Below are 12,441 nucleotides of genomic sequence, written 5' to 3' on the forward strand. Positions count from 1 at the left end.
GAAGTGAATGGTGCTCATGAACGGTTTGATTACAAACATTCTTCAAAATATCTTCCTTGGTGTTCATCTGAGCAAATGATGATGAAATATTCATTTTTGGGTGAACTATCTATTTAACTACAACAGAAAAGTCACCATTAATTGAACATTTTAAAATTTTGCACATTTCTAATTCACGAATTTACTGAGAATCTACTGTTGGTGATGTTTAGTTTTGTTTTTGTGGACAGTAAGGAGAGACAAAATGTACTTACGTAATCCATCTCTGCTTTAGAGTTATAATATTCAATATTCTCCTCCTGAAATAAACGCACACACAAACAGGACAAGGATGTGAAAGTGTTTTACTGGTTTTACTGTAACGTTTACTTACAGTATCTTCTACAGTATGGTGTGTTTAGTACAGAGATCTTCACATTAAAAATATGAAGTAAATAAATTAGAGGTGTAAAAAAATGTATACATGTGAGTATTGTGACATTTTGTTTAGCAATACTATATTGAGAAAAACAAAACAAAATGACAGCCATCCTAAAATTATATCCAGTCAATAGGATATATCCCAATATATTACGTTGTTTCACAGTACTGCAATTTATCGCAAGATATTGCATCGCAGTCTATGCATCGTGATACTTATCGTAGACTGCAAAAATGACTTTCTTACTATTTTTGTCTTGTTTTCAGTAAATATCTAAAAATTCTTATATCATGATGTATTTTCTTGATGAGCAAAATGACCTAAGAATAAGTCAAATTTTTGGACAAAAATATATAATTTAAGTACATTTTTGATTAAAACAAGCAAAAAAGAAAATCTGCCAATGGGGTAAGAATTTTCTTCTTAAATACTTAGTTCAAGAAAAATTCAAGAAATTTTTCATACCCTAATGGCAGATATTGTTGCTTATTTTAAACAAAAATTCACTTAAATTGTATATTTTTTGTCTAAAATCTATACTTCTTTTATTAGGTCATTTTGCTCATCAAGAAAATGCATCTTAATTTAAGAATGTTTAGATATTTGTACTGAAAACAAATACTAATTGTGCAAAATTGGGCTCTATAGTAAATGTGATCTGACCTTGATTCCATCCTCCCAGTGATGATCTTTTTGAAGACGCTCCGCTTCACTCGCCAGTTTCTACACAAAACATCAAGATCAACCATAAATAAAGTATGTGTGTGTGTATATTTGTGTGTGAATGTGTGTGTATCCTCACCTCTAGTGCTTTTCGTTTTTTAGCCAGCAGTCTCTCGATATCCGTGGCCACTTTCTCAACAATATCTCGTGGATTATTTCTCACCAGACTGAACTGTCTTCTCTTCTCATTGTAGATCTGAGACATCAAACACACAATAAAGTCTTTAACTTTGAAATGATCTTGTTCTCATATAAATGATCATGTTTTCATGATGTGAATATTGAAAAGCTGTAGGAAACAGCGAGAGACCCTCATCTCTGTGTGCGTTTCATTATTAATGGACTTCAGTGGGACACGCGTGTCACTTCCTGTTAACAGTGATACGTTACTTATTTAAACTCTATTAAACACCAGTAAACAACCTCTGACTGCACAACATCTGATCAATACAACAATATCACATACATACAAACACAAATCTATGGATCAAAATGATCAAGAACAATATTAATACTAATGCATACACTGCAAAAAAAAAAAAAAAAAAAAAACAATCTTAGTATTTTTGTCTTGTTTTCAGTAAAAATATCTAAAAATTCTTAAATGAAGATGCTTTTTCTTGATGAGCAAAATGACGCAAGAAAATAAGTCTAGTTTTTAGACCAAAAAATATCAACTTTAAGTGATTTTGTGCATAAAACAGGCAAAAAATTCTGCCAATGGTATAAGCAAATTTTTGAATTTAGTGTTTAAGAAAAATTTTCAGGATTTTTTTTGCTTACCCCAATGGCAGATTCTTTTGCTTGTTTTATGCACAAAATCACTTAAATTTAATATTTTGGTCTAAAAGCTAGACTTATTTTCTTGGGTCTTTTTGCTCATCAAGAAAAAACATCTTAATTTAAACATTTTTAGATATTTTTTACTGAAAACAAGACAAAAATACTAAGAAAAGTTTTTCTTGAAAATAATTTTTTGCAGTGTAAATATAAATGTAAGGAATTGTGATAGACATGAGATTTAAAGGCACAATATGTAAGTTTTCACCACTAGGTTTACGAATGAGTTTTTTATGATTTTCTGTACTCGCCAATGAATAATCATGATCCATGATGACTGAATGACCCAACAGCTGCGTGCTAGATGCTGTATAACCATAACAAGTGGAAACGAGGATAGTGTGAATATTAATACTGTGTCTGAAAACTTAGGCAGCTGACCTGTTACCTCGCTGCCTTATGAGGCAATGACTTCAGAGGCTTTAAGGCAAGAAACGCATTTGGACAGACTTCATAGGCAGCGTAACGTAATAAATTTGTGCTCCAGCCTTCCTTGGCCGCCATTTTTTTTTTCAAACTCGACCAGGCTCGACCAAGGTATCTCAGGATACAGGAAGTAAACCGAACATTGCATTTGGATGTCCCTTGGACCATGCCAAGGTCGAGCCATTATTTAAAGGTGCACTGTGTAGACTTTAGCAGCATTTAGTTGTGAGATTGTGAATTGTTAACTGCTCGCCTCTCTCTTTCCAAACACATAGAGAAGCTACGTGATAAGAGAGAACTTTTGTGATAATGTAATTACACAATTGCATGAAATATATCACACTGTGCAAGTAGTTTTTTGATATTTTAATACAAAACTCTAACATATTGTCTTGAATAGAGGGAGACATGAGATGCCCTGAGTTTACAGCACATTATAATAACAACAGATCCAGACTGAACTTAAGCTTGTGCTGTATAAATCACCTAATAAATGACATATATCTAAAGATCTGACTTTATTTCTGTTATTGATGATCCTCAGAAGTTTACAGCACTGTGGCATTCGGGGTAAATAAATGACTTTAGCATAAGAGGGGTAAACCATCTGTTCATGTGCCTGTCTCTCTCTCTCTCTCTCAGGCAATTAAAGACTGATAAACAGATGATCTTGTGAATCTGTTTGCATATACACAAACATACACACACAGACACACACACCACATCTTACCCCCTTTAGTTGTTGAGCTCCACTGATGTGTTGCAGGACTCTGTCAATCTCTTGTTCGATGCGTCTTGCCCAGTGCATCATTCTACACAACACATAACACAACTGTTACACAACACAATCCTTACAAAACACATGTATGCTCTGTCACAGACAGATTAACAAACTGTGAGAGAAAACCTCCGATCTGATACTACTGCACCCAACAGATGAATTATTAAACATCTGTGAAGTCTCCATCATCATCATCATCACGTGTGAGTCCGGTTCTAATAGAGAACTGTGTGTACAGTAACATCAGATCATACATATCACCTGTTACCATGACAACACATCCCTATGTGATTACAGCTCATCCTCAGTGATGCTACAAGAGTCTTGCCTGTGTAAAACCCGCCGGTGTGTTGTTCAGATGTTCGCTGTGATTTCCAAAGTCTTGGTATGCGGTTACTACAGTACTGTAGGTAAACTGGTGTGAAGTAAATTAATCTATAAGTAGAGTTTCACTACTGGAAGTCGAATCGTTGAGTTGTAAAAGTGAGATCTGATGAGTGATGTGTGATAGAAAACACACAAGTTTTTCAACACACTTGCTGTAAACACACATGCTCAGATTTACTGCATGTTTAACAGCATGTGTTACACAATATGTAGAGGTGAGAGTGTATCAGTGTTTGTGTGTGTGTCAGTGTGATTCAGGCAATCTGATGCACTCTCAGCATCTGAGCATGCTCAGTATCACACATTTAATGAGATCCTCCCTGCTGTATATTACCTGTCACACAATCTCCAGAGCGAAAGAGAGAGAGAGAGAGAGAACTGCTGTGACCCATATTCACTTTCACAGAGAGATTAAAGAAGAGAAAATAAGGAGACGGCAGTAAGACTCTGTGAGCTGTGACTGATCTGAGGTCAGAAACATCATTAAGCAATTATACTAACACTTTCTTTTCATTTTTTTTGTATATTATACATTTTTGGTTTACTGTCTGTTTCTCTCTATTGTATAAACTGCCTATATTGTGTGTATATGTGTATTTAATGTTGCTGTGTTCCTATCGTAGCCCTGTACAATGATTATTAAGCGTACTTCAGTCTCTAGACACAGACAGACCGATAGACAGACAGAGTGACAGATGTGTCAGTAATCACTCTGTGATGCTGTGGGATTATTGAACCAGTGAGTAAATCTCAGATCACTGCTGTCTGTCAACCTGTACACACACACACACACACACACACACACACACACACACACACACACACACACACACACACACACACACGTTTATACTGTTTTATATGAAGATAATAAATCATTCATTTTACTAACTCAATTCTTAACCCTAAGAGACAACTTAACTTTAGCTAAGACTGTAGTTCAACTCAAGCTTAAGTTAACCTTTGACACACAAATAGTGTTCTGATGTGTGATGCTGGGGTGATGCTGGGGTGCTGATGGGTGATGATTGTGTGATGCCGTGTAGATGATGCTGGGGAGATGATGCAGTGGAGATGATGCTGTGGAGATGTTGTGGAGATGATGGTGTGATGCTGTGGAGATGATGATGTGGTGCAGTGGAGATGATGCTGTGGAGATGATGGCGTGAAGCTGTGGAGATGATGGTGTGGTGCAGTGGAGATGATGCTGTGGAGATGCTGTGGAGATGATGGCGTGATGCTGTGGAGATGATGTTGTGGAGATGATGGTGTGGAGATGATGCTGTGGAGATGCTGTAAAGAATGCTTTGGAAGTGATGTTGTGATGCTGTGATGATTATGCTGTGATGTTGTGGAGATGCTGATGGTGTTATGCTGTGGAGATGATGGTGTATTGCCATGAAGATGCTGATGGTGTGGAAATGATGATGTATTGCCGTGAAGATGCTGATGGTGTGATGCTATGGAGATAATACTGTGATGCTGGGGAGATGATGGTGTGATGCAGTGGAGATGATGGTGTGATGCAGTGGAGATGCTGCTGAGAAGCTAATAGTGTTATGCTGTGGAGATGCTTTGAAGAATGTTGTGGAGATGCTGATTTTGTGATACCGTGGAGATGCTGATGATGTGATGCTGTGGAGATAATTCTGTGATGCTGTGGAGATGATGGTGTGATGACGTGGAGATGCTGATGCTGTGGAGATGATTGTTTGATGCAGTAGAGATGCTGATGCTGTGGAGATGCTGAGGGTGGGAGGTGAGGCTGTGGAGATGATGGTTTGATGCAGTGGAGATGATGCTGTGGGGATGCTTTGAAGAATGTTGTGGAGATGCTCATTTTGTGATGCTGTGGAGATGCTGCGTTGTTAGGCTGTGGACATGATAGTTGGATGCTGTGGAGATGCTGATGGTGTGATGCTGTGGAGATGATGCTGGGGTGATGATGTGAAGATGCTGATGATGTTAGGCGGTGGAGATGATAGTGTGAAGCTGTGGAAATGCTGGTGGTGTGATGCTGTGAAGATGCTGCTGTGGTGATTCTGAGGAGATGAATGATTTGTGATGCTGTGAAGATGCTGATGGTGTGAACCTGTGGAGATGCGGATGGTGTGATGCATCATGCTGATGATGTGGAGATGCTGATGTTTCTTACGTGTAATGCTGTGGAAATGTGAGCGCATCCACTGCGGTCCACGATCCGCTGAACACGACCATCACCATCATCCACGCGTGAGCCCATCTCGCCATTTTCCATGGAAACGCGTCACGCGAGCGGCAGTAAGATCGTCACAGTGCTGCAGTAAGTCAGATGCGATTATATAACAATCTCTTCTTGAGATGAATAAGTCCGAATGAAGTGAAATGAAGTAATGTCGGTGGGCGAAAGATGCTGCGCATGATAATGCTGCCGTGAACGCGCGCGCTCGACACCCCCCATGTGCGCGACACCTTATTTCTCCAACCAAGGCGCTGTGAGAAAACCTGTAAGAAAACGACACATATATATTTGTATTTAAAGCAAAACTTTACACATCTGACTGAAAACGAATACATGAGTAAATAAATAAATATATATAACGTTAAGCTGCGTGTATGATTACATGACGTACTCGTTATAAACACGTATAAATATCCACAATTACTTAAAACAAAAATATTTATATATTTGATTTATCTACGTTACTAGGGATTTATATGAAATAATATTTATAACATAATAAATAGAGTATCTGGGGAAAGTGTAAGCAGTGTTGATCAGGGACTTCAGTAGAGCACAGAGAGATAGAGCACAACAGGAAGAGCAATCAAACACAGAACTGCTCGCTCTAACTGTCTTATGTAAGAATATTAACAATTATAAAGTTGACCAATATACTTAGTTACTAATAAATTGTTGTTATAAGCTTATGACTTACGAATGTAAAGTTTAGTAAGTTAAATAAACCAGGCTTGATGACGCACATGCGACCTCCAGAGGATGCAGCGTGAACGGCCATAGTTTTTAGTGATGCCAACTGGCCAAAATACAAAATAAAACACACAAAGTAAAAAATGAACACAACAATAAAATAAAATAAATCTGTTTCGAGTGATGCTAAGACAATAACAATAACATTACACAACAAAATAAAAGCAAATCAGTGAGAGTGAATGAAAGCATAAAGCTGTGTTATTGTGACCTCTAGTGTTGAGTTGAGGAAAATGCATGTGACTTTACACTGAAATGACTGAAATGTTCTTATGTGTTAAAGTCACTTTGAATAATTATAAGTAAGACAAAGTATGCATTGTTGTTTTAGGAAACTCATATGTGTGTTGTTTAGTCCGTAGCCCTTTCTAAACCACAGATGTAGATGAAGGTTAAACTGCATTGTTCACATGTGGTTTTCTACAGAAACAACACGCAAGGCTGGCGTATTCATGGTGTGACCTAATACTGTGTTGTTAATTTTATCTTCACACTTGTGAATGTTCATGTGCATGGTACAAATACTTTTTTATGATAAATTCATATTTGATCACAGATTTCCTCTGGCAAACATGAGATGTGTGGAGATCTGTTAGCAGACCACAGGTGTAGATATCAGATGAAGATTAAGAGGTTTAGACTACATTATAAATACATAACCTATATTCCTGCACATGCACCTGAACTATGAATGTTTATTGTATATGGATTTATGTTTTTAACTGCATTATTGTGTCTTACATTTATATTTTGTCAGTAGTGTTGTGGTGATTAAGGAGGTGCCAACACGTACATAAACCTCCACACACCCACAGCAACAGAGCTCTGTATAAAGTCTTTCATTTTATAACCGTTTAAAGAGTAAATCAAGCATGAAGAATATGATTGGTGTAATAGTACTGCTGCATTTATGTCTGTGGCATTTATTTGGTAAGTTTATTTTTTATGCATTAATATCTTGCTGTAGATAGATAAGTAAATATTTGCTGACTAAACTCGTGAGATTTGCATACAGTACTGGATTCTCAGATATTATTTGATTTCTTATATAAATGTGTCTGTTTTTCCAGCCCTGACACAAAACCTGTATCATGAAATGTCAGTAATGTTTGTGTTGTTCAGGTGTGTTTGGTGATGAAGTGAAGTCAGTGTCAGTGATGGAGGGAGATTCTGTTACTCTACACACTGATATTACTCAAATACAGGAGGACGATGTGATCGACTGGATGTTTGGTGTTGAGAGTCCAGATGAGATGATAGCTGAATATAACAGAGAAGCAAACACAACATCATTAAATGATGAAAGATTCAAGAATCATTTAGATGTGAATCATCAGACTGGAGATCTCATCATCATAAACATCACAAACAAACACACTGGACTTTATAAAGTAAAGATCATCACAAATACTGTGATCTTTAAACATTTCAGTCTTACTGTCTATGGTGAGATAAGATACGTTTCAAATATTATAATCATCTTAGTGTTAAAACTGCATGAAAACTAAAATAATGTGACTTAATAATTTAGGTGTGATTATCTTTTGTGTGCAAATTTACATTTACTTTGACTCAGGTGACTGCATGGTTTCGTTTTGTACTTGAAACAGATAATTCTTTTAGTTGGTGTCTGTTGTGGTTTTATTGAAACTGTGGTCTGATTGGTCGTCTCTGCTTTGGTGGGCGTGGCTGCTGTTGCTGTTCTGGTTTATGACATCAGATCCAAATGAGATTCACAATCGATGAATTTAACAAGATTTTAAAAGATTTTTGTCTTTATATTTGTCGTTATTAAATTATCAGAATGTTACAAAAGCTTTTTCCAGGGTTTATTAACATCTTATATAGTTTTAATTTTCCTGTATCAGTCGTCTTTTACTGCTCACTAGAGGCCCAAAGACTTTAAATACTACACGTTAAAGTGAAACCCACTGTGGTCTGATCACACATGTGGTCTGATCTGTGCAGTGGACAAACACTTCATGTGTCTGTGGTTTGTTTTCTGGTGTAAAGTTTATTCTGTTCCACTCATCTTTATTTCTGCATTACTCAAAATTTAATAAGAAATAAAACTGTCAATCCATCAATAGTGGTGTCACAGGAGTATCACGGGTCAAAGGTCAAATAGGATTCTCACCTACAAGTATAATAAACAGTATAATCTGATTATATTTTTGTAGAAAAGTCATAAAAAATTATTTTTTATGTGGATTAAATGGATCTCACTCTCATGAAACAGTTTGTCTCCCTCCACTCTCTCCCTCTCATCCCCACCTGATCAAAGCTATCAACATGAATTGTATCTCTATACTCTTACTGTGTGTGACAGTTTCTTCTTAAATCTTTTGATGCTAAACAGTCTCTTAACTCACGTCAAACAGAAAGCGATCAAGCGCATGCATCTGTGTGTGTTCACGTGATCGACTGTAGTGTTGGGGAGGACTTTACTGAATTTAAATTTTACAGATGATGTTTAGTTTCTCTCACACACATTGCTGCAGAATATGACTGCTGTAAAAGTTTTACTCTATTTATATTTATGGCATTGTGACGGTAAGTTGTGTTTTAGATTTTGTAATTTAGTTATTGTGGTTGCTTCTTAAACTTGAGTTAGCTTGTAACTTTTATTTGAAAAAAATTGCCTATATTTCAGGTTCTTCTTTCTATAATGTCAGTAAAATTTGTGTTTGTGTTCTTCAGGTGTGTTTGGTGCTGAAGTGAAGTCAGTGTCAGTGATGGAGGGAGGTTCTGTGACTCTTCACACTGATGTACAAATACAGATTAAAGATGAGATCGAGTGGATGTTTGGTGTTGAGAGTCCAGATGAAATCATAGCTCAATTCATCAGAGAAGACAAAACAACATCATTTAATGATGAAAGATTCAAGAATCATTTATATGTGAATCATCAGACTGGAGATCTCATCATCACAAACATCACAAACAAACACACTGGAGTTTATAGAGTAGAGATCAACAGACAACCTTCTGTCATCTTCAGACACTTCAATCTTACTGTTTATGGTAAGTTAAGATTTACAACTAAATTTGGAGCATCACAGTTTAATGCCACTCACTGATTTAATATTCAGTATTGAAGATATCAATTATACTGCCACTGGATGAATCTTTATATTATGTAGGATGAGTTTATGTAGAAATATAGTAAATAACAAAAAAATGACTTTAACAGGGATTTCACAGAATGGGTCACATATCATCCAAGTGCACAGTGATGTTGAAACAGCGTCTTTTGCACGTCCAACGGTCGTGCGAAGGTGCAGACAGTGATGCCAGATGAAGTTTTTTTTCAACAGCTATCGAATGTCCAGTAGCTTGACGTTCACTGTACATCTGTATAAGGGCTAATTTTAGTCCAAACATGGTCATTGTGGACATATTTTTTTTAACTTATTTTAGAAATATTGACAGTTTTATACTGCTTCTAATCTCTGTGCATAACTTCAGTCCCATTTCAGAAGGTGGCATGTTCAAGTTCATTTTTCAATATCATTAAGGTGCTCTATAGTCTTGGGTTAATCTTAGTCCATCAAACAAAACTTAGAAAGACCATGGCACTCTTTTATATAAAAAAGCCTTTATTTTAGATGGCTGCATATACAAGGTATATAAACTTTCCAATGCGTTTCGAAACAGGTGAAAGCAGTAAACATTCATTAAGTCATGTGAGTAGTCATTAGTTGTCATGTGACCAACATCTCCATTACAGCATTTAATCTCAATTTTCCCAAATGGCTTAGACATCAGAAAAAATTAACTAGTCAGACGTTCAAATGTTAAACTGCACATTGACATCTATGTGGAGTTATGCGTAGACGTCAAAATAGTGGACCTAGTTTCCACATCGTGTAGGCGTCCAGAATTGGTCTTGGACTGACAGATGCAATATATAGACATGATCTGCACGTCCATCAGACATTTAGAGGCGGTTTCCTGGACACGGTTTAGACTAGTAGTCCTAGAGTAAAATGTAAGAGCTGTCCAAACTGAAAGTAACTTGCACTGACATATCTTAAAATAAATCAGTGCCCTTTATTTTGCCTCAAAATGCACACCAGTAATGTTTTTAGTAAGGCATGATTGTTAAAACTGGTTAAATCCCCTAAGTTAACTAAGGCCTAGTCCTGTTGTAGCTAATCCCTGTCTGTGAAACCAACCCATAATGTTTACTGGGATATAATGAGTGGAGAAAAAGTGTGACATTGTCTTCTGAGTGTTAAGAGACAAACACACAGATCACAATAAACTTTAGTGTCAGATTTTAATAAGAAATATTATGCCAGCAAATTGTTGCTTTACTTTGACTGTTAAATGTTTTTCAGCTCATCTGCCCGTTCCTGTCATCTTCAGAAACTCCACACAAAGCTCAAACTGTGTGTTGTTGTGTTTAGTGTATAATGTGAGAGATGTGAGAGATGTGAGTCTGTCCTGGTATAAAGGAAACAGTTTATTGTCCAGCATCAGTGTGTCTGATCTCAACATCAGACTCTCTCTAACTCTGGAGGTTGAATATCAGGATACAAACACATACAGCTGTGTGGTGAACAATACCATCACAAACCAAACTCAACATCTCAACATCACTCAACTCTGTTCAGGTGACTTCAGTCTATATTTACAGTTTTTTGTCTTTATTTTGCTATTCAGCTCTAAAAAGTAAAAAAAATCATTAATTTCTTTCAGCTGATGTCTACTGCTGTTGTGGTTTTACTGAAGTTGTGATCCGATTGGTCGTCTCTGCTCTGGTGGGCGTGGCTGCTGTTGTTGTTCTAGTTTATGACATCAGAACTGAATGAGATTCAACATCAGCATCTTACAGGATTATTATGTAAGGGATAATGTAGAGGCAGCCGGTAGTTATTGGGAAATAAGCCCCGACAGTGTGATCAGGACCCGACGCGAAGCGGAGGGTCTTGTATCACACTGAAGGGGCTTATTTCCCAATAACTACCGGCTGCCTCTACATTATCCCGCTTATTACACGGCTACTTGTCACATAAGAAAAAAACTGGATATGAATATGAATTTGAAACATTTTATTGGCATATTTGTTTTAAATTAACATTTTTATCCTTCCGCGAAACTTTGCACAGATGCATAAAATGATCGTAATACCTTATTAAGATCCTCTGCTTCATACTTGTCTGTCTCCATTTTTTTCTCTTTAACCAGTCTTTGAGAAGTTTTAATGCCCATTCTGTATTTTTTGTGTGTTGGCTTCGTAGCTGCCATGCTCTATTTTGTCAAGTTCAGTCTCAGTCTCGTCGTGGTTGTCGAGTGTTTGTCACAAGATGGCGCCAAACAGACAGTAATCTTTATTGATCTTTATTGGCGCGGAGCGATTTTACTCGTGCAAGTAGTCCGGCCATGCGTTATTATTTTGGAGCGGTTATTATTTGAAAAGAACGAACCTGCAAATGTCTCAACTGACCAATCAGAATCAAGCATTCCAGAGAGCCGTGTAATAAAAAAGAATAAAGATGGCATGTTTAAAAAGATTATTCCAGGTTGTTTTCCCCTCTTATTACAGTGGTTTCCCACATTGAGTTCAAGTCACAGACTAACCCTTACGAAAATTAACCATGGTTTTACTACAGTTAAAACCAAAAAACCATGGTTACTGTAGTAAAACCATAGTAACTACAAAATAACCATGGTTTTGACAATCATGGTTTTCAAAAACCATAGTTAAACCATAGTTAGTGTAGTAAAACCACGGTTTTGCTGATAGTAATCAATACACCAAAAAACCATGGTTACTACACTTTTACCACAATAAAACCATGGTTAATTTTCGTAAGGGAAAATGTTTGTTTAATCTCTTAATTGATAACAACTTGCATTCACAGATCTTAAATATCGGTGCCATTT

At 36.7% G+C, this 12,441-nt stretch overlaps 2 protein-coding genes across 4 annotated transcripts in view; one reads left to right on the forward strand and one right to left on the reverse strand.

The window, feature by feature from the left end:
• cacna2d2b (calcium channel, voltage-dependent, alpha 2/delta subunit 2b) overlaps window positions 1-6,170 on the reverse strand; it is a 29,628-nt gene extending 23,458 nt beyond the window's left edge. The window contains exons 1-5 of one of the 3 annotated variants that reach the window (XM_073813431.1): window positions 5,734-6,170; window positions 3,141-3,222; window positions 1,224-1,340; window positions 1,085-1,144; window positions 255-299 (exon numbers count right to left, since the gene is read on the reverse strand). In XM_073813431.1, the coding sequence (XP_073669532.1) occupies window positions 255-299; window positions 1,085-1,144; window positions 1,224-1,340; window positions 3,141-3,222; window positions 5,734-5,828 (399 nt within the window). In that variant the 5' untranslated portion in view covers window positions 5,829-6,170. Of the gene's footprint in view, window positions 1-254; window positions 300-1,084; window positions 1,145-1,223; window positions 1,341-3,140; window positions 3,223-5,189; window positions 5,304-5,733 lie in introns of those variants that run through there. The other 2 variants (XM_065243206.2, XM_065243207.1) reach the window with 2 other exon arrangements.
• A 2,694-nt stretch (window positions 6,171-8,864) lies between these two features.
• LOC135721085 (uncharacterized) lies at window positions 8,865-11,409 on the forward strand. Its single transcript, XM_065243230.2, has 4 exons — window positions 8,865-9,102; window positions 9,250-9,573; window positions 10,893-11,168; window positions 11,254-11,409. The coding sequence occupies exons 1-4, from the start codon at window positions 9,054-9,056 to the stop codon at window positions 11,364-11,366; spliced, it is 762 nt and encodes a 253-aa protein (XP_065099302.1). The 5' UTR covers window positions 8,865-9,053; the 3' UTR covers window positions 11,367-11,409.
• The last annotated feature ends 1,032 nt before the right edge of the window (window positions 11,410-12,441 follow it).

The sequence above is a fragment of the Paramisgurnus dabryanus genome, chromosome 24 (genome assembly GCF_030506205.2).
Source record: "Paramisgurnus dabryanus chromosome 24, PD_genome_1.1, whole genome shotgun sequence".
NCBI lineage: Eukaryota > Metazoa > Chordata > Actinopteri > Cypriniformes > Cobitidae > Paramisgurnus > Paramisgurnus dabryanus.

Coding starts and splice junctions, on each gene's coding strand:
- LOC135721085 (XM_065243230.2), top strand. CDS start 9,054: ATGACTGCTGTAAAAGTTTTACTCTATTTATATTTATGGCATTGTGAC. Junction 9,574..10,892: donor CTTCAATCTTACTGTTTATG/GTAAGTTAAGAT, acceptor AATGTTTTTCAG/CTCATCTGCCCGTTCCTGTC. Junction 11,169..11,253: donor CATCACTCAACTCTGTTCAG/GTGACTTCAGTC, acceptor AATTTCTTTCAG/CTGATGTCTACTGCTGTTGT.